The 20,614-nt window shown below is 35.7% G+C and overlaps 4 protein-coding genes and 1 long non-coding RNA gene across 10 annotated transcripts; 3 read left to right on the top strand and 2 right to left on the bottom strand.

The window, feature by feature from the left end:
- Window positions 1-527: 527 nt before the first annotated feature.
- LOC149923470 (uncharacterized) lies at window positions 528-4,293 on the bottom strand. 3 transcript variants are annotated; one of them, XM_090160176.1, is made up of 8 exons: window positions 3,640-4,204; window positions 3,438-3,555; window positions 2,858-3,357; window positions 2,561-2,794; window positions 2,421-2,504; window positions 1,004-2,358; window positions 803-936; window positions 528-729 (listed from the first exon to the last, which is right to left on the bottom strand). In XM_090160176.1, exons 3-6 carry the CDS (start codon window positions 3,152-3,154, stop codon window positions 1,450-1,452), a joined length of 1,524 nt encoding a protein of 507 aa, XP_090016302.1. In that variant the 5' UTR covers window positions 3,155-3,357; window positions 3,438-3,555; window positions 3,640-4,204; the 3' UTR covers window positions 528-729; window positions 803-936; window positions 1,004-1,449. The 3 variants fall into 3 exon arrangements, with proteins under 3 accessions (XP_090016302.1, XP_090016301.1, XP_090016303.1); XM_090160175.1 differs by having other exon boundaries at window positions 528-936; XM_090160177.1 differs by lacking the exons at window positions 3,438-3,555; window positions 3,640-4,204 and adding an exon at window positions 4,242-4,293 and having other exon boundaries at window positions 528-936; window positions 2,858-3,053.
- A 362-nt stretch (window positions 4,294-4,655) lies between these two features.
- LOC149923469 (uncharacterized) lies at window positions 4,656-6,314 on the top strand. Of its 2 annotated transcripts, none has more exons than XR_016476876.1 (4): window positions 4,656-4,744; window positions 4,818-4,949; window positions 5,050-5,171; window positions 5,452-6,314. It is a non-coding gene; the product is annotated as an uncharacterized LOC149923469 (long non-coding RNA). The 2 variants fall into 2 exon arrangements; XR_016476875.1 differs by lacking the exon at window positions 5,452-6,314 and adding an exon at window positions 5,245-5,332.
- Window positions 6,315-7,843: 1,529 nt separating this feature from the next.
- LOC149923468 (NFX1-type zinc finger-containing protein 1-like) lies at window positions 7,844-14,971 on the top strand. Of its 2 annotated transcripts, none has more exons than XM_090161137.1 (9): window positions 7,844-7,940; window positions 8,025-10,291; window positions 10,365-12,465; window positions 12,523-12,865; window positions 12,931-13,160; window positions 13,237-13,310; window positions 13,370-13,584; window positions 13,659-14,440; window positions 14,513-14,971. In XM_090161137.1, exons 1-9 carry the CDS (start codon window positions 7,921-7,923, stop codon window positions 14,616-14,618), a joined length of 6,138 nt encoding a protein of 2,045 aa, XP_090017263.1. In that variant the 5' UTR covers window positions 7,844-7,920; the 3' UTR covers window positions 14,619-14,971. The 2 variants fall into 2 exon arrangements, with proteins under 2 accessions (XP_090017263.1, XP_090017262.1); XM_090161136.1 differs by having other exon boundaries at window positions 13,659-14,447.
- LOC149923467 (protein RCC2 homolog) lies at window positions 14,965-18,579 on the bottom strand. Its single transcript, XM_090161138.1, has 10 exons — window positions 18,307-18,579; window positions 17,730-17,820; window positions 17,491-17,631; window positions 17,282-17,413; window positions 17,123-17,211; window positions 16,887-17,001; window positions 16,652-16,818; window positions 16,413-16,593; window positions 16,170-16,348; window positions 14,965-15,432 (listed from the first exon to the last, which is right to left on the bottom strand). Exons 1-10 carry the CDS (start codon window positions 18,577-18,579, stop codon window positions 15,259-15,261), a joined length of 1,542 nt encoding a protein of 513 aa, XP_090017264.1. The 3' UTR covers window positions 14,965-15,258.
- Window positions 18,195-20,027, top strand: LOC149923466 (peptidyl-prolyl cis-trans isomerase H). Of its 2 annotated transcripts, none has more exons than XM_090161140.1 (8): window positions 18,195-18,265; window positions 18,982-19,086; window positions 19,158-19,222; window positions 19,278-19,346; window positions 19,452-19,494; window positions 19,569-19,664; window positions 19,729-19,816; window positions 19,877-20,027. In XM_090161140.1, the coding sequence occupies exons 2-8, from the start codon at window positions 19,006-19,008 to the stop codon at window positions 19,984-19,986; spliced, it is 552 nt and encodes a 183-aa protein (XP_090017266.1). In that variant the 5' UTR covers window positions 18,195-18,265; window positions 18,982-19,005; the 3' UTR covers window positions 19,987-20,027. The 2 variants fall into 2 exon arrangements, with proteins under 2 accessions (XP_090017266.1, XP_090017265.1); XM_090161139.1 differs by lacking the exon at window positions 18,195-18,265 and adding an exon at window positions 18,531-18,649.
- The last annotated feature ends 587 nt before the right edge of the window (window positions 20,028-20,614 follow it).

Here is a 20,614-nt window from a genome sequence, read left to right as displayed (position 1 = left end):
GGAGACTACCCGAGGTGTTACACACCGATTTTTTCAAACTCCGGGGATAGGTAGACCTTCATGTAACTTGAAAAATCCTAGAGGGATTTTATTCAATGGGCAACGGGTTTGCCATGGCAACGAAAAATGTTTTTGACAACATAAAATGGAAATTTTCCCATTGAAAATAACATGGGATTTTGACCAATTTCCCTGTGAAAAAATTAACAAAATTGATCAAAATGAAATCAATTGATTTTTTTCGTCAATTTTTATCAATTTTTTTATAATTTTGGTATTTTAATTTTTTTTTAAATTTTGTAAAATGTTTCACAGGGGGGATCATTAAGAAATAGGTCCAATCTACACACTTTTGGTAATTATATCACTTTTGGAAGTATTAATTTTAAAGTAAAATGGAAACGAACATTCATACTCAGGAAAGTGAGAATTTTTCTATTAACATTTTTATGTGATTTAGCTATTTAATTTTGATTAAATAAAAAATTAACTTTTTTTAGAGTATTATTAAGATAAGTTGTCAACCCTTCGCTAAAAACAATTTATTTTATAAAGGATAACTACCATTAAAAAGAAACAAGAAGAATTTGATGAAAACTATTATGGAGCAAAAATTTCATTTTCTAAATTGATGAATCTGTCAACATTCTGACCAAAATGTAGGACATCAGGGTTCGTATTACCCCCGCAGGAAGCTCGGTGCTTTCCAAATTTTTGCTCTAAGCAATCCTGGTTTAAGTGGAATGTTAAAATGAAAGAAGCGCCTTTAGATAATAAGAATCGGACAACTGCTGGGACTGACCGAGCTGTCATGGTCAAACCTTCCACTGTCTCTTTGATAAGGATCTTTTTTTGACATTCTGCCGGTGGGAATTTCGCTTGGGACAATTCATTTTGCCATTCCTCAAAGTAACTTATGAAGGTGTGTTCCAGCCACTAATAAAAAAAACATTGCCATCAGTCATCACATTTTAAATATAACAACTGTGAAAACTTCGCTTACTTCTAGTCTTGCATCATCATTTTCCGCTTGCCTTAACCTTAGAATTTTATTGCCAACATCGTCAAGGTTGCTGAACCCAACTAATTCTCCCGAGTTCGCTTTGTAGATGATATCTTCTTTAATTTTCATCTCGTCCAAAATCAGACTCGCGTATCTTTGATGTTCTTGAGGACACACTTGGTAGAGCTGGTCTTTAGCTTTTTGGATGGAAGTATTGTTGAAGGTTGATGATAGTCCTATGTGACTTGAATGGTTATGTAAAGTCCTCTTTGATGGTAGTTATAAAACACCACTGGATACCATAAGTTTATATGACGCAAGAGACTTCCTGTAGAAATGTATCCATCATTGCAGTACTTTTGGGTGCCATTGTCGCAATCGCTTGTTTTTAGCTTCAAGGGCGGAAAGTTGTTGCTCGATGAAAAAAATTCATCGGCTAATTTTTTTTATGGTGGTTCAATAAATTTGTAAAAAAAAGTTGTGTCTTCGGGTTTCAATACGTGTCCACATTTTTTAAGCTGGCTTCTCATTCGAAGTTTCATTTTTCTAATCCTTTGACGCAAATAAGAATTTGTGACGGTTTGTTGTTTAATCTTCTTAAGTAGTTGGGCTCTTGACATATAGCAATTCCTAGTTTCGCCACTCCCTTTTTTGTTTCGAATAACACCCTTTATTAGTGAACTCCTGTACTTCATACAGTTTTCACATAAATCACGAGTGTCAGGGCTCTTTCCATTATATCTTGTTACTTTTTGATGAACAATTTGGCAGTCGCTTGCGTGAACAGTGTTTGTAAAATTATTTTTCACACCTTTCATTTTTATTTTGCTTTCAAAAAGATTAACAATTTCAGGAGTGCAAATTCCACTACACAAGTTAAATGAGTCTATCACTTCTAACAAAATAAACAATGATGCAACGTTCTTGATATCAGGTAGTGAATCTCTTATAAATGGAATTTCAGATACATCTTTTCCATAAATTTTGAGGATGCCTTTCTTATCGTAGTTTTTGATAGTAAAATTCTTAATAGCGAAGCAGTTTTCCCTATCCATTTTTAAAAATATAACACTATCGCCTGAAGTAGATGCTACCCATCCGCTTGGTATTGAATTTCCCCCGAGAGATTGTCTTAAATGTTCGGTGTACATTCTTCCATTTACCACATATTTAATATAATTTCCAAAATGTAAAAGCGAGCTGGGTACAGATTCATTTTTCACATGAAATACTTCTAGATGTGGCTCTCTTGTTAGTACTAGACTTGGGCCCGTGATGTTATCCAAAGATGAGCCAGTTGCATTGCCCGGAGATGAGTCTGTTGCTTTATCCAGAGTGGATACTGTTGTGTTAACCTAGAGATGGATATAATTTCAGTTATAAACAAAAAAAAGGTGAAGATATACAACACTATTACAGAGTCTGTTATCGGAGATGAGCCAGTTGCGTTATAAGGAAATGACTCAGTTGCATTTTCCGGAGTAAAGTCTGTTGTGTTAACCTAGATGGATATAAGTTACAAACACGTAAAAAAGTAGAGACATACTATACTATTACCGAGTTTGTTGTGTTACCCGGAGTAGAGTCTATGGAGGATGATGAACTAGTTGATAGAAGCTTATATAAGATAGATGTACTATTTCCATCAACCCACATGTCTTCTGACATTCCCATGGGTATCACTTGCGTGTCTGAGGTTTCAGTGTTTAAAGACGTGGTATGTATTTGTTCTTTAACAAATGCTGTTCTTTGGGAAGGATTGAGGTTTGAATAAAAATCCTCATTTGGGAACTAAAAATTTTAAATGATAATTAAAATTGTTGTAATATATATGTATAAAGACTTAGAACTGACCATTAGTTGAAGGGTTTCCTGAGTTTCTTTAAATGGTATGGGATCTGGATTAAGAAAGGTTGGTCCTTGACCTCCGACGAAATGATTAGAGCAAATATAATAAGTATTTTTCTTAATTTTCTCTACTGTAATTTTGTTATCAAATCTTCCGCAAGCAGATATCCACCTTGTACATTTTTCAAGATCAGATTTGGGTCTCGGAAAAGGAAAATATTTCACAGCTGTATTATTAGGCCTTGGTTTTTTAAAGTTTTCGCGATTCCAACAGAGGGAATATTCGCACTGTTTTTTTACCATGTTCGTTTTCACGGACAAGCGAGATTGATATCCGCAATTCCACGTTACTTCATTAAATCAAAGATAATTTAAACTTCGTACCCTAGATTCGAATACTGAGAGCTTTCCCATTCACGGTTTTTTTACGAAGCGTTTACCCTCTTCCGGCACGTGACCTCAGAAAAATCGGCTCCATCGGTTGCGGTAAGGCGCCATATTTAGGCCTAGATTTGTTTTATTTAAAACAAGAGTATTTATAGAAACACGCTTAATTGTAAATCATATATTTCCAATAAAAACTTACTTTAACAAATGGTAATTCTGGTGCTTGAATATCTTCTTTCGGTAATGATGCCAATCTTGAAGAATTTCTAAAATTTCAGGCAAATATTCCTTAAGAATGTCGATGTTAAACACGAATCCTATTAAAATGGTAAATGAAATTGAATGAACTATTAAGTTTAGTCAAATTATGCTTGAATCGCTTGTAAGATTATATTACTCACCTTTAGTAAGTCTAGGTTTTTTCTTTCTATTTGCTATAATTGTGGTCCATCATGTTTTAAAACTTCGAGTTGAACGCAAAACGCGTCAAATTACGCACCGCAACTTCCAAAAAAAAAAATTAGTTTCTATCCCTAGATGGCAGTAGTGCGCCACCATTGAAGCGAATTTTTTCTGAGTTCCGGCGGGAAGTGGGTAAACGCTATCGGCAACGCGCGAGAGAGTGATTTCGAATCTAGGGTACGAAGTTTAAATTATCTTTGGTTAAATCACTAACAAATTAATAAATACCGCCTTTGAAAATAAGACTAGCCTGAGCTAAATTATCACCATTGAATTGGGAAATGGGAATAATTGTAGCGATTTCCACTGGGAAGCTCCGAGAGCGCCCCGAAATCAATTTCGACGTCACAGCTCGTGTCGAGATTTCCAAAGATCGCTGTCGAGCGAGTCTCCCAGTGAAATACAACCTCGTTTTAAGAGCAACTCTCGGGGCGAGCATTTTCCAGTGAAATACGCGGAAAGTCATGCCGGACAATAATATTGTATTCCATAAACTTTATTAATCACCCATGGTTAGGCCTAGGCGTAAATAAGAACTTACTTCATTTTCAGAGTAGGAATAAACCACATCCTCTATTTATCATATTATTTTAGGCCTTTATACTATTTCCAGCGTTTGCCTTAAAAGAATTGCCTCTATTTCTTCGTCGGAACTATCCGAAGACGATTCTATAAACAAATAAGCAGCCCGAATATTTATTGTCCTATCTAGTTCTGCCATTTTTAAAAATCACGAAAACCGCTCGAAATCTGTCGATCCGTCGAATTTCTCGGATCAAAATTTTCGCTCTCAGAGCGCTCGCTGTAAGAGCAGAGATACTGACAATATAGAGATATGAAACTCCCTATACATCGCTGCGACCCCTTTTTTTTTTCGTTAAGGTCGGCGCCATCTATCAACCGGGAGAAAGCTTTTTCTTCCCATGTTTATTTGTAGTAGGTTTACGTTTTGAATGAAATTCAATGAATCATATGTGCAGCTTTAATAAAGAAATACGATTGCTTAGAGGATTTTCAATACAATTTATTAAGATAAGATAAAAAGTAAGTTTTTAATTAATTATATTTAATTATTTTAAGAAAGTTCATATATTAACTATTTTTTATGTTATTTTAGACCTTTGTTACTTGAATCAGGGCCAGAGGTTAAATTAATGATCATTAATCCAAGGGTATTTCTGGGATAAATAATTGGAATATTATTAATCCAAGTATATGTTATCGAAATGGTTAACGACTCAAATGTTTGGTTTGTATTTGTTAATGTTGAACCTTAAGTAATTTGCGATCTAGATGTTTCTGGGCTTTGTCATACTTGTGGTTTAAATTATGTTTTTCCAATGTACTAGGAATGGAAAGTTGTACAAAAAAATTGATTATTTCTTTCAAGTAATCAACACATGGAACATGCTGATGCATCTCATCTTTTGAAATAAACCAAGATTGATCGATTGTTCTTGAAATAATTCTGGTAATCCTCTCTTTGACTTTATTCATTTGTATTACCATTGGGAAAAGTTTATCAAACTTGTCCTTGATCTCAGATACGTTGCTCTGGAATCTTTCAGTTGGTATTGTCAAGCCACTGAATGTTGATGTATCACGAGACTTAAATGATACTAATATATTTGACTGGTTGAGTGTTTGTTTTTCATCTACAAGTTTGGTTTTGCATTATTCACAATTGTGGTTTTTATTACAACGAGATAAGACATATCCTGAAATGTAAGATAGTTTGTTTTGTTTTCCAGGCCCTTGGCTTTCAAGTGAACTTTTACAAATTTGAAAGTCTTCCTCCGAACATGCCCTGGGATAATAATTATTTGCTGATGGAAGACTTTCATCATAATCATCTGGAATTATTATATGGGTCTTATATAAGTTAATGTTAAGAAGGAATTTGTCTCGATATTAGGTTTAGTAGCCTGCTGAATTTCAATTGTAGGAATTTCCACTGATAAAAAAAATCATGTTAAAATTTAATAGTTGTTTTGAATGAAACTGTTTACAATCCTGTTCTGTAGATATAGTTTCGCTGGAACTTGCTGCAACTGATAATATTGTTGCGCTCTTCAGGGGCGTAGGAACGTTCTAGAAGTTGGAGGGGGCAAAGTGAAACCCAAAGGGGTCTGGAGAATGCTTTTGAATTTTTAATGGAGTGTAGCTTTTCTGAATGCATTTGTACATTTTTCTACTATATACATTGGCGGGAAAAGACTGAAATTTAAACACAGTTGAGGTTCTATAAGCTTTCTATGCTTTTAAAATGATAATTTGAGCCTTGCGAAGATTTTAACTGAGAGGGGGGAATAACATTAGTTTCCCCTCCCAGTAAAATTCTAGGGAGGTGCATTGCAATCCTTGCCCCCCCCCCCCCCCCCTGGTTCCTACGCTCTTCCACCATTTCTACAGACAGTTTACTAGATTCTATTTATATGACCCCATTACCAATGTATAAATTTCATCGTACCAGTTGTTTTATGATTGTCCTTGATATCATTTTCTACTAAGTTCTCCGGAACCTTTACGTTTGAGCAACTAGCTAAATTATCATTCCCTTGGGAAATATGTTTCATTTAAATTAACTTATAAATAAACAATACTTAAAACTCAATTTTTACTTGTTGGCTTAAATTCATTTGAAAATATTGTTGGAATAGCATTTGATGTCAGTCTGTTTTTGGTTTTACTATTCATAAAACAAGAATCCTCAATGTAGGGCGCATATTTTATTATGATGTAAATGTATCGCATCTTTCAAATAAAGATAGCTTCTTCCGACATTATCAGGTGAAAAACCACATATTAAAGGTAGGCCTAACAAAAGCTATTAATTAATTTTTCCCACCGTTCTTTCTCTTTTGGAAACTTAAACAAGGAGATCCTTTGCTTTACTTTGGAACTGTTACAAAATTTTACAGAACAATTACTTCCAGGCATATTTCTTTATTGATACAAACCCTCAAGATGATAATTTCTAAGCCAAAACGCGTATATAAATTTTTGCGTCTGAAATCCGCTGTTTGGGATTTCGAAAAATACGCTTTCTCCCGGCCGTTAGGCGTCGCTCCGCTCAGGATTTTTTTAAAATTCCGGGGGTCGCTTTTCAGGCGGAGTTTCATATCTCTATATTGTCAGTATCTCTGGTAAGAGCGAGATTGCCAGTGGAAGTCACGGATCTCGTCTCGAGCTGCTCTCGATTTCCCAGTGGAGGACGAAATCTCATCACGAGCGCTCCCGGAGCGCCCGAAATCCCCCAGTGGAAATCGCTATAAGCAAACCAGTTTTTTTTCAAATTTTTGCCGATCGCAGCGACGCCTGTACGTGGGGAGAAATCGCAGAGATCCTAGGATTGTTACCGTTGTTTACAATTTTTGCGTCTCTCGGCTTGAAACGGGCGCTTCCTTCCGGCCGAAGGGCGGCGCTGATGCTTGCATTTTTTGTCAGGTTTTCGACGGAGTTTCGCATCTCTCTGATAATACTGCTAGAATTACAATTACGATTTCAGTTGCCATGGTTACGCGGGACCTGTTCTGAAAAGACTGTACGAAATTCATCTTTATAATTATACGGTAGTGCCATCTATATTTTATAAAGTTATATGGCTAAAAATAAATAATTATTAGCTAACTCACCGTAACTTGAGTTAAAAAGGATCATGTTGACAGAATAATATTATTTTTAAACAACTTCAAAGGTTTGTTTGTTACGAGAAATCCATAGAAATCTCATAGGTAACTAGAATGCTGCCGTGTAACTGGCAAATGGGCCAAACGCCGTGGCAGACGATAGCCAGATTTCAGCCAATCAGAGCTCAGAGAGTGGTTCTGCCAAGAATTTAATGTCACCAGAGAGAATGACGTCACCTATCTCCCGCTATAGTAGCGGAACCAAGGAGGATTATTATCCTCCTTGGCGGAACCACTCTACGGCCTCTCATTGGCTGAAGGTTCAAGGCAAACTGGCGTCAAGCTCGGCCGTAGGCGGCAGCATTCTAGTTACCTATGAGATGAACCTGCCTTACCGATTTTCCCTTTGGTTAGCGCGAGGTTAAAGTTGGCCCACGGCAAGTCCGTGGTTGGCCGTGGTTTGGTTTTACTTTTAGTTTTGTTACGTAACCCAAGCACTTCGGATCGTAGATTCGTAGTACGGACTACGGAGTATTATATTCCTAGGTTAGTTTTGTTTTCTGCTAAAATGGTTTAAACATTTAAAAAATAATGGCAGAAGCATGGGACTGGTTAGTACTTAATTATATTACTTCAAATATAATGAAGTAATTTGAGTGTGTATCTTTAATGTAGTTTTTAATATTTGTATCTAGTGGAAATTATGATCCTACATCGAGTAGTGGCTGGGATATTCCACCTACTTCAACCGGAAGAAAGGAACCAAAGTCCTCTAGTTCATCAGTTTGGGGCAACAGCCCACCATCAAACAATTGGGGAGATGATAGTGATGATTTTAAGAAATTGCCGAACTTCCCATCCAAAACTGACAAACCCCAAAACAATGCTGACAAATATCACTGGTCCAAGAAAGGAGCCCCAGAAAATAAACCATCTTCGGATGAGTATGATGTGTTAAATCTCGCTCTGGAAAGAGAAAAACCCACATTTAATAAAAGTGAAAGAGGATGTGGTCAATATAATAGGAGGCCAGGACAACAAAGAGGCACTGATAACTACAGAGGTAGTTCAAGAAGTAGGGGAAAAGGCGCAGGCTGGAATCAGTCTGATTCTGGAACAGAAATAGACAAATGGGGGAGAGTTAAAAAAGAATACAACAACAATCAACATGGCATGCAAAGATCATATTATCACAACTCTGGACAAAGAAATACTGGCACCCAGTCTTTCAAAAACTATAATAATCTCAAAAGAAACTATAGAACTGATTCTGAAACTGACAACTGCCATTCTGATTATAATTTCAGAAATGGTAGAAATTTCAGGGGCAAAAAAGATGGTCCAAGAAACTACCCTACTGACTCTGAAACTGATAATAATAAATGTTACCGTAACTATAAGGATGGAAGAAAAAACAAAGGCCAAAGAGAAGACAATGGGGTATGCAAAACAAAGAAATTTCAAAATACTGAAAAAACTATTAACCAAATGTCAGCCTGGAAGTTAAAAAATCTTCTCGAAAAAGCAACTGATGCTGATGAAATTATGCTGACCTTAAAATCTGAGATCAATGGGTTTGGCCTACTACTTCAAGAGTCTAGCATAGCTGTAGACATGGTTGCTGATATTCTGGAGTTGTTGGAAAAAGCGTGTCGAAGTTCCAAAAAATTTAATTTACTACACCTATTGGGGCTGGTTTCAGATTCCAATTTTCTAGCTAGACACATTCCAGATTTTTTAGTTGAAATTAAGTTCGGGGCGTACGAAAATAACCCCAGATTGATCCTAGCACTAAATAATTTGGTTAATTTCTTATCTGTCCTGCCAGAGTATCAGCCAGTGTATTCACTGAAATCTCTTTCTATAATTTTACCTCAGCTGAATACTTGTATTGATTGCTTGCTGGATAAAGAAGTAGAGCTAGATCTAGGTATTTTAGATGAAATATCAGAATTAGAGGCTTGCTTAAAAGAATTGGAAAGTAAATATAAAAATAAAGATTTGAAGAAGCAAGCTGCCACAGAACGCCAACATGCAAATGAGCCCCCCGATTCTTACAATCACTTAAATATTTTCCCCAGTCAGGAAGAACTGAACAGTTTGGAGAAACCTTTCTTGAGATGTAATATACAAGATGGGCAGTACGTAAATGTGGAACATTATTTGGATACTCAATTCAGGCTAATGAGAGAGGATTTTGTTCGTCCTTTACGCGAAGGAATAAGAGAATATAAAATTCAAAAGATGGAAACTGAAGGAAGAAAAATTAAAATTCAAGGGGTGTATATCTACGATAACGTCCGCGTTACGGAGCCCAAATGTGGATTGGAAGGAATAAACCATGCAGTCAAATTTGACGTATCTAAATTTGGTCATGTTGACTGGAGGAGTTCCAAAAGATTCTTCCCTGGATCCCTAGTTTGTCTTTCATCAGATAATTTTGAAAGCATACTTTTTGCAACAGTTTCCAAGAGAGATCCAGATTTATTAGCAAGAGGAACAGTTAACATTCGCTTCCAAATGAGAAATGAAAAAGTGAAGAAATTGACTCCTTCTGACAACTTTATAATGATTGAGTCGAGTGCTTTTTTCGAAGCTTATTACCACAATTTGGTTGCCATGCAAAATCTTAATGAACATAATTTACCATTAAAAGATTACATTGTTTATGTTAAGAAAGAACTAAATTCACCAAAATATTTAACTGGGAATGTGAAGTATGATATTCGACCCCTCTTGTTACCATTTCCAGAAAAAAAACCTCCATCTGAAGATTTTTTCAAAGATGATAAGATAAATGACAATAGAGATATCTACAAGTTTACTCCATTACAAGAATATGTCCAAGAGATACCTATACTGGATGAGAAGAAATGGCCACCCTATTATGACCTCAACTTGGATGAATTTCAGTTAAAGGCTTTACAGCTGGCTTTGACCAAAGAATTTGTCATGATTCAAGGTAGTGTAGTCGAGCGATTTCCATGTACAGGGAAACTCTCCGATTTTAGGGATTAATTTTTGTTTGTTTTAAGGTCCTCCAGGCACTGGGAAAACCTATATAGGATTAAGAATCGTTCAACTGTTACTATTTAATTCCGAATCATGGATTGGTTCAGATGAAGCTCCAATTTTAATAGTTTGCTTCACAAACCATGCCTTGGACCAATTTTTGGAAGGCTTATTACATTTCACACGTAGCATGATTCGGGTTGGTGGACGTTGCGATAGTAAAGAGCTTGAAAACTACCGGATTATGGCAAAGAGGAAAGAACTTAGAGATTCTGGCAGAACTCCCCGTCACATTCGTACCAACAAGGGGGAAATTAGTTCCAAATTATCAATCCTTCATGGAAAAATTGATACAGCGGACAAGAACGTTAGCAGAGCCCTTCATGATATTATAACTGAGGAAGAGCTGCAAAAATTTATTTCAGAAAAACATCTCAAGAGTCTAATATGTGACATGCCACAACCGCAAAACTCTGAAAATGATGGTAAATTGATCCTGGAATGGTTGCAATTGAGATATAGGGGACAGTATGAGAAAGAATTGGAAGATGATGAGGGTGACGATGAAGAAGAAACTAGTATCGAAACTGGCCACTCCACCGTGAAATCAAAGCTTTCACACTCCGAAGCTGCCCATGTTGTAAAACCCGAACCTGAATATGAACCTGAAAATGATGTGGAGGATTTTTTTGAGGATCCAGCGGGATACAATGAAGACTCAGACAATTTGAAAGAAATTGAAAATGAAATTTTGAAAATCAGTAACGTTCCCAGAGAGGATGTGGAAGACGAAAGCGAATTAGATCCAGACTCCAAAGTCCAAAGAAAAAAGAGAAGAAAAATGTTACAATCACGTCTAAAAATTAAAATGAAGCGAATGGATCAGGCTGAAGCTGAAAAGGTGCTAAATGTATGGAAGTTAAGCAATGACTTAAGGTGGAAATTATACTTATATTGGATCAGTAATTTTGTTGATGAGAATTACAAGGAAATGTATGAGCTTCATGAGCAATATGAAAATCAAATTAAATTGCTGAAAGAATTATTAATAGAGGAAGATGCTTATATAATAAAAGGATGTAAAATTTTGGGCATGACCACCACGGGGGCTGCTAAAAACCAAAAACTTTTGGAGAAACTGAAGCCCAAGATTGTTATTGTGGAAGAAGCAGCTGAAGTAAGTGAATCCCATATCATAACTGCCCTGAATGAGGAGACTCAGCAATTAATTCTTATTGGGGATCATCAGCAACTGAGGCCTAATCAAGCCTCTTATTCACTGGCTCAAGAATATGGAATTGACATCTCATTGTTTGAGAGAATGGTAAAAAATAATGTCAATTTCCAAACTCTGGTCAGCCAACATCGCATGAAGCCATGCATAGCAAACCTGCTGGTACCAACTATTTACAAGAAACTGAATAACAGTAAATCTGTGCTGGAATATGAAAGGGTCAAAGGGGTTGCTACTGATATGCATTTTGTTACCCATAATTACGCCGAGACCCAAGAAAAGGACAGCGTTAGTCGAATTAATTTGCATGAAGCTGAATTTATCACCAAACTAGCCAAATATTTTGTTAATCAAGGATACGATCACAAAAAAATTACGGTTCTTACAACTTACTCAGCTCAAGTACATGTTATTAAGAAAAAAATGGAGAAAGCTAATTTAATGGCAATCGATGTTAAATCTGTTGACAATTACCAAGGGGAAGAAAATGATATCATTCTGATATCATTTGTTCGTAGCAATGCCAAAGAAATGGTTGGATTTTTGAAGATTCACAATCGAGTTTGCGTTGCTCTTTCAAGGGCCAGAAAAGGTCTATTTTGTATTGGAAATTTTGATATGCTGGCATCAAAAAGTGACTTATGGAAGGATATTGTTAAGAAACTAGATGAAACAAGAGCTATTGGAGCTGATTTAAAATTAATATGTCAAAATCACCCAGAAACGTTTGTGGAAGTTAGACACGCGGAAGACTTTGACCTAGTCCCAGAAGGTGGATGTACAAGACTGTGTGGTAACAGAATGTTTTGTGGACATGTATGCCCCAGAATGTGTCATCCATATGACCAAAAACATGAACTAATTCAATGCAAGGAGCTCTGTAATAAAAAGTAAGATCCTATATTATGCCAGTACATGTTTCTTTATAATAAGTTATATTTTTTTAGAACATGCAAAGAAGGACATCTGTGTCGCAAGAAATGTTTTGAATGTCAAGGAGAAAAGGGCTGTGGCGAATGCATTTTTCTCGTACTGAAAGAAATGCCTTGTGGTCACAAATATAAAATCCCTTGTTTCAAGAACCCAGAAAAGGAAATATGCAAGTTGAGCTGTGGAAAAACATTAAATTGTGGCCATTTGTGTTCAAAAAAATGTTCTGAACCATGCGACTCTAAATGTACTGTACTGGTACAGAAAAACAGTGCCTGTGACCATACTGTTAAAATTGAATGCAATAAAAGTGGTGATAGATTTGAATTACTACGATCCTGCAACCATAAATGTTCCAAAGTAAAAGTTATCTACCAAATTAAAACAATGTTTGCAATACATTTTAAATTATTTTATTTCAATAGGAATTAATATGCGGAGATGAGTGCAGTGGTCGATGTGGTAACTGTAAACAAGGTTCTTTACACCAAGCTTGCAAAAAAAACCAATGCAAAAGGCTTAATGTCTGCGGGCATGAATGCCAACATGCTTGTGCAAAATCTTGTCCACCTTGTAGTCAAAAGTGTGGTGTTGCTTGTTTTCACAGTAAGTGTGCCAAACTATGTGGAATACCTTGCGAACCATGCTCTATGAAGTAAGTATAAATTTATATGGAGCAATCCTTCGTAGCAGAAATTTCTTATGATTTTTGGTACATTCTTTCATGAAAGATGTGCCTGGCAATGCAAACATAAGAAGTGCACTAATCTGTGTGGAGAGCTTTGTAATCGCACACCCTGCTTAGGTATAGGTTAATTAAGTCTTATTGAAATGCAAATCAACTGACTTGCTTTAATCTTTCAGAACCATGCCCAAAAAAATTAAAGTGCAAGCACCCATGCATAGGTTTTTGTGGAGAAAAATGCCCAAAGAAATGCCTAATTTGTGATAATGAAGAAGTTACTGAAACATTTTTTGGAACAGAAGATCGTGAAGGTGCGAAATTTGTAGAGTTAGATTGTGGATGTATTTTTGATTCACATGGCTTAGAGAAGTGGGCCAAGATTCAAATATCTAAGGTATCATTTATTTTTAAGAAATTATTTATTTTTAATTATATATTTAAATTAATATTGATTTATAAATTATTAAGGAAAGCGTCATAAGGATGTTAAGGTGCCCCAAATGTTTTAAATTAATATACCAATGTAATTTCTTGGAAAAATACATCAAATCCGCGTTGTTGAAAATAGAAAAAGTCAAGGAAAAATTTGTTGGCATGAGGATAAACAATAAGAAGAAGTTGAAGCAACTTCAAATAGCAGCCACAAATCTTTCTGACAGACTTGTAAACCTGTCTTCCTACTCTGGGTACAATTTTAAAGCAATTGGTAATGCCATCAATATGGCATTATTAGAAGCGGCTGAAGATAATGGAAAGTTAGTGGCAATGGAAAACTATATCAACTTTGTGGAACGTATGAATACTATGGATGAAGCTTTATGGGTTGTTGATGATGATATTCTAGAGCGCACCAAAGTATATGATTTTAAATTGAAGGAACATTTGAGATACCTTCAGACCAGTTTGGTGGATTTTATGATTGATAGTTGTAACAAGAAAACACCGACTCAACAACAAGTTGATGATATCAATTGCGAGCTTAAACGGCTAAATTTATTTGGACAAATTTGTATTTGCGCTCACAAAGATGGAGGACTAAGAAAATTGGAGCTTAATCAATCAGCTATGAAGCAATTTAAAAGTGGACTGTCTCTTCTTTTGGCACCCAAGAGAATGGATACCATAATGTATGAGAAAGCGAATGCATATTTAACCGAATTGAAGAAATCTTTAGGATTAGCCTCACTCGGTATCAACGAGAAGGAGAGGAAAGTCATTATCACAGCCGTTGGACTTAAACAAGGTCATTGGTATCAGGTAAACATCAAGTGCCAAGTTAACGAAATTCAATCGGTATTTAGGGAACTCTTTTTTTTTTTCAGTGCCCTAATGGACACGTCTATTGCATTGGTGAATGTGGAGGTGCAATGGAAGTTAGCCGATGTAACGAATGTGGGGCCAAGATTGGAGGCACTAATCATGCCCTAGAAGCCAACAATGCAGTTGCAACTGAAATGGATGGTGCCCAGCATTCTGCGTGGTCTGAAGTTGTTAATTCTAATTTGGAATTAAGGGCAGAACTTTCTGACTAAATTGATGGAAGTCTAGATTCTGAAAGCAAACTTGTAAATCAGGGGAATAATTACTTCAGGTAGCTAAGAAAATTGGAAGGCATCTAAGCCTGTGTTTACATACTTAGTCTCAATTTTGGGATTTTTGGCAAGGATGGTGTGAGACTTGGTTACTGCTATTGTTCGATTTTATTAGATGTTTTACTGGCAAAAATTTCCCAGTTTTTGATATTGGAAGAATGTTAAATTTAAAGAAAAAAAACTTGAATTAAAGTTTTTAATTGAAAGGTTCAGTGAAAAATAAATATACATGGAATTAAAAACATTGTTTTTCCTTGGAAAATGTAAAACGCAGGCCTGTTTATTCTCACTGCCTTACCACCATATATAAAACAAGTGTTTTCCGTAAAAGATTACTCATTACTCTACTAAGTTGAAATTTACACTGTTTTGTGGAACTTTGTTGAGTTTATAGCTGATTCAAACTCCAGGGTTATTGTGTTCCCTCATATTTTCACTCCCAAAGAAAAGAAGAATATTTTTTTTCCCAATTTTTCTTAAGGAGTATATTCGGGAAACTTCTCTAAACGTTTTTTGGTTTCACCATCATCATCTTGTACGAGGAAGATGCTGTGCCCATAACCGCAAGCCACACTGAGAATGGATAAACCATCAAGTGGCTTGATTTCTTGAGGGGTAGTGGAGGACTTTGGTTTGGAATCTCCGTAGCCCTAAATTAAGTTCTCCAATTTAGTTTTTTAGGTATTTATGCTTCTTAGAGCAGTGTTCCAAAGTGGTATTTAACAGGTGTTAATTTTCTTTTTTTAAAGTGGTAAATATGGTAGATAATTCAAATCCACATTTATTAGAAACCGAGTAATGTGAGATTAGTTTTTAAAGCAAGTGAGGACTCTATTGTAGTACCTTGATGGTACAATAGATGTCCTTTGGCTATTTAATTTGGTCAGATTGCTTGAGATTTTCAAAGCTTACAGACTGGAACTAAATAACAGCCGCATATTTGCCACAGGGCATGAAATACTAGTACTTGAATAACAACCCAGCAAATTGACCACGTGCACCAACGTATCATAAAATTATAATCTGAACAAAATTTACTTTAAATATGCATATTTTTGAAAGATTTAAGAATAATTGTTTTCACTGGTTAAACTGAGAAATCGTCAGAGCATCAGGTAATAATATTAAAATATTTCCCATTGTGGCTAAGATAGGGAGAGATACTTTTGGTGTTATATGGAAAAGCTTCAGTGCTTTTCTTAGGAGACACCACTCGCTTAAAATTTTTATTAGCATTATATTAAAATATATTATTATTTTCCAATATACTGATATATACCAATGGTATTTTTGGAACACTGACTTTGTATTTACCCTGCTATATGTAGCAATTCTTGGTATTTGTGAAAAATAGTTTTACAACTTAAAAGTAGAAAAAACATATTACCAGTTCACCATACGTTGGAGTAGTTCCCCAAGAAGCACAACCTTCTTCAGCAATAACAACAATACTTCTCGAACAACAACCAATTTGTTTTATGTGCCAGCTAGAAACATCTTGAACGGGTTTGGGATACATGGTGGCTTCACCAGATTTCTTGTTTTGGCCCCAAAAATACATAGCGCCTATGACAAGAAAACCTTTTTTTTAATAAATTTAAAAAAAATTTGCGAGGGCAAATAATAATACCATGGATATCAATTGCGCAAGAATAAGTTCCCCCTGCATAGACGCTTTTAATACCCTGATTGGGTCGATCAAAAGCTTTAACGATACGGGGTATCATTTCATCTTTGGGATCAGCGTGGCCAAGACGTCCATAGCCACCAAAACCCCAAGTGAAACACCTTTTTTGAGCATCTACCATTATCTGGAAGTTAAAAATTGTTAGAAAAGCAATAGTTGCAAGATACGGAGGATGACCTTACTGTATGATTCATCCCGCATGAAACGTCGACAATGACAATATTGTCAAATTGGTTCACAATAGCTTCCTTATGTCTCTCAACAAAGAAGCCAACTCTCCGAGGTACAACTTCGCATTGGAATGAAAGTTTGTTGCCACTTACAAAGTAACGTCCATCAGTGTTGTGGCCTATCACCCAATGGTAAGAGAGTTATTTGGAAAGTTAAGGCTAGAAAAACTTGTTTTTATAAAAATACCAAGTTGTCCATATTCGGGGCAGCCAAATGAGAACAAGTTGCCTTTGAAATCGAGCATCATACTAAATTCTCCTCCGCAAGCAACTTTCACAATTGGTCGTCTTTTGAATGAGATCTTTCAATTTAGGAATACACATTTAAAATTTTGCATAATTTTGGGTTTCAAAATATTTTGTCAACAGAAACAAAGTATGGAACATTTATATTCCACCATGTAATTTATTTCTGGGACTTACTCTAGTTGGAACATTGATGGCGGAATTTTGAGTACCAATTCCACACTGTCCCATTTTATTGTCCCCGCAACTGTATACGTCACCACGATCTAAAAATAATAGACAATGGTGTGAACTTTTTTGTAAATCTTTAATACAAATATTAAAGCGGAGTCTGACCATCAATAAATAGAGTGTGCGCTTTCCCACAAGCGGCTGATACAATTGTTTCATCTTTTAAAGTTTCAACAAGTGTTGGATTGTCCCGCCGTTTTAAATCACAGAGACCAAGTTGACCTTTATCATTTCTGCCTGGTTTAATGTATATACGCAAAAGAATGTTAATTGTGTTGAAAAGTGGTGCAATTTATATATACTATTATATTTACCCCAGGTCATAACTTTGCCTTCTTCCGTAATAATAACAGTATGACAAGCGGAATTGCCCGCAACAGCGTATCTGACCCTTATTCCTTTCAACGCTGATAGTCGGTGAGGACCCCATAAGTTACGGCCGGTAGCTTTTTTGGCTACAAATAATGAATAGTATAATATCAAATCTAGCCTGAAACCTAACCTCAGTTTCATTTTCAAAGACTTAAGGGAAGTTTTTCCCCACTTAATATACCATTTTTAGGTAAGTCTCTTCTGCCAATTAAGTCCCAATTTGTACCACCACACATTAGTAAAGTTCCGCAAGTTTCAGGTGGTGTAAGTTTCTGAAATTTATGATTATCAGCCAATTATAATAACAGAACCAATAAAATCACTCTTCTATTAAGTACTTAACTCTATTTTAAGCTTAAAATATTGACTAGAATAAGTGTGATATTTAAATAAATAACTATACCACAATTAAATACTAGAACACAAACTGACAAATAACCCCAAAATTAATTTTAAAATAAATCAATAAGGAAATTTAGGTTAAATTTATATTGATTCTAAGAGTTAATTCAGTAGATGGCATTGTTCTATAGAACATCCCATGAATTAATCAAGAAACTGATATAGATTAGGGAAAGGAGGGAAGTCTGGATTTTGACAGCGTTTGCCACGGCCCTATTAAGCAAAATCAGTTGGACAAACCCAAATCTGACAATCATAGGCCTATCAATTAGCATAACAATAACGATTTCGATTCGACAAACCAAATTTTTGAAGGTGAGTTTTTGTAGATTAAAATGGAAAAAGAATCGCCTTACGAATCTCTTCTTTTCCTGTTTTTCGTCATCGTTGGAAGAAACCCCGTCCTCCCCATCGCAATCTTCCATTCCCTGATTATCGGATGATTTGGGCCTTTTGGCCTCACTGGGGTTGACGCCATTGTCCGATTTTTGTGGATCATCTTTGGGGGTAGAAGCTGTAGCGTCGGCGTCAGGAACCGCGTCCCTCACCGCTTCATCTTCTTCCGAATTTTCGTCCGTTTCCCCTTTGTGTTCATTATTATCTTCTTCGGCTTTTCGTTTATTAGCCATCCCTTAATCTAAATACAACAAAAAAGCGCCAGCTCGTAATAACTTTGGTGCGGTAAATATCGCGACGGAGGTAAGTTTTGTTAAGACGCCGTAACAAGACAGAACCGATAAAAAAAATTGCCTATTTGTGGGGTTGGTATGGTATTGACCGACCCGCTCTCGGCCGAACACTGACAGTTGCAAAATACGGGGACGGGGGATGAATTACGTCGGGTGCCATACAACTGCGAGAGATCTTTTTTGATTTCTTCCCCCATAGTTTTTTAAGCTACTTCTTCTCCCGTGTCGGATAGAGGGGTCTATCGAATCCCCCCTCCTTTTAACGCGAAATAAGTTAGGGGGGAGGTTGTTTTCCGTCCCCGTTTTTGAAAAATTAAGGCAATGTTGCTCTTTCTTTTGTAGTTTTGTCATTTCTTTAAATTTACAATGAATTGGAATCAAATTCAAGGGCAATTAAGGCATCCTAATAATCCGGTTGTGTTTTTTGACATAACTATAGGAACTACGGTAATTTATTCTTTTTCTTAAAGTAAACATAAAACACTTCCAAATATTGATATTTAAAACCCAATTTTTAGGAAGTTGGTAGGATGAAAATGGAACTGTTTGCAGATACAGTACCCAAAACCGCAGAAAATTTCAGGTACATTTTGTTTTCTATCAAGTTTAAGAGACAATTAGTAACATTTTATCTATAGGCAGTTTTGTACGGGGGAATATAAGAGAGATGGTGTTCCAATTGGTTATAAATCCAGCATGTTCCACAGGTTTGTTGAATATTCCCCATATCACAAGCAATATAATTAACCAATTATTTTATTAATGAGGATATTGATTTATTAATTATTTAATTATCTCTTAACTTTGGATAGAGTGATTAAAGATTTTATGATCCAAGCTGGAGATTTCGTAAATGTCAGTATTTTGATGGTTTCTCCTCTTCTACATTCCTTCTTTTAATTTCTAATTAATATTGAATCAAAAATAAGGGAGATGGGACGGGAGTGATGTCAATTTTTGGTGGAAGTACATTTGCGGATGAAAATTTCAATTTGAAACATGACGCTCCGGGTTTATTATCAATGGTATAATTTTCATCTAACTCTTATGTAACGCTTAATGTGTTACGATAACTAATTTCATTTGTAGGCTAACAGTGGGAAAGACACAAATGGGTGCCAGTTTTTCATTACATGTGCAAAATGTGATTTTCTTGATGGGAAACACGTAGTATTTGGTAAGATTGACTCTAATATAATTTTAATATTTTTAAAACATTTGGAACATATCTTTCTAGGGAGGATTTTGGATGGTTTACTCGTGATGCGCAAGATTGAAAATGTACCAACGGGACCAAATAACAAACCAAAAATTCCTGTTATAATATCCCAGTGTGGGGAAATGTAGATTTTTTTGTTAAATAAAATTGTTTTTAATTTTTCAAATAACCATAATAGTAGATATTTAAAAAAAAAAAATTTAACTAAATAAAATTATCAAACCATATGAAATCCAAAAACCAATTAAATGAAACTAAGCAATATACTAGTTGTTTCATCTTTGGTAGATGTCGCTACAAGAGTTACCGTTTCTAAGCAGATATTTTCTCTCTTTTTCCCAAATTTAATAGGCGGCCTTTTCAAATATTTATCTATCCATAGGGAGTTTACAGTATGACGTGCCACTACGTCACCCGTGCTTTTTCCTATTGATAAAAAATTTCCGCCCACAATGGCGGCCATGCTCAAAGCTACGGAGTGATATTTCCCTATTGCGAGTAGTGGTTTTAGGCAATCGAGTACGAGATTTTTTTCAACGAGTATTCGAGTGGAGTAATATTGAAGTCGAGTCGAGTAATCGAGGACTGGATTAAGCTTAAATTTTCTCTTATTCGAGTCAAGTAATTCAGAAAAAACCTCGATTAATATTTTTAACGAGTCGTGTTATCGAGTACTTGATTAGGAACTGGTTTTATTCAAGTCATTAGGAAATTATATTTAAAATGAGTATAAACTAACTTTCAATGCTGAAAAAT

Source organism: Leiobunum rupestre, chromosome 10 (genome assembly GCF_980474605.1).
Source record: "Leiobunum rupestre chromosome 10, qqLeiRupe1.1.hap1, whole genome shotgun sequence".
NCBI lineage: Eukaryota > Metazoa > Arthropoda > Arachnida > Opiliones > Sclerosomatidae > Leiobunum > Leiobunum rupestre.
The sequence above is the reverse complement of the archived record's forward strand: the minus strand, read 5'-3'. Positions and strand labels throughout refer to the sequence as shown.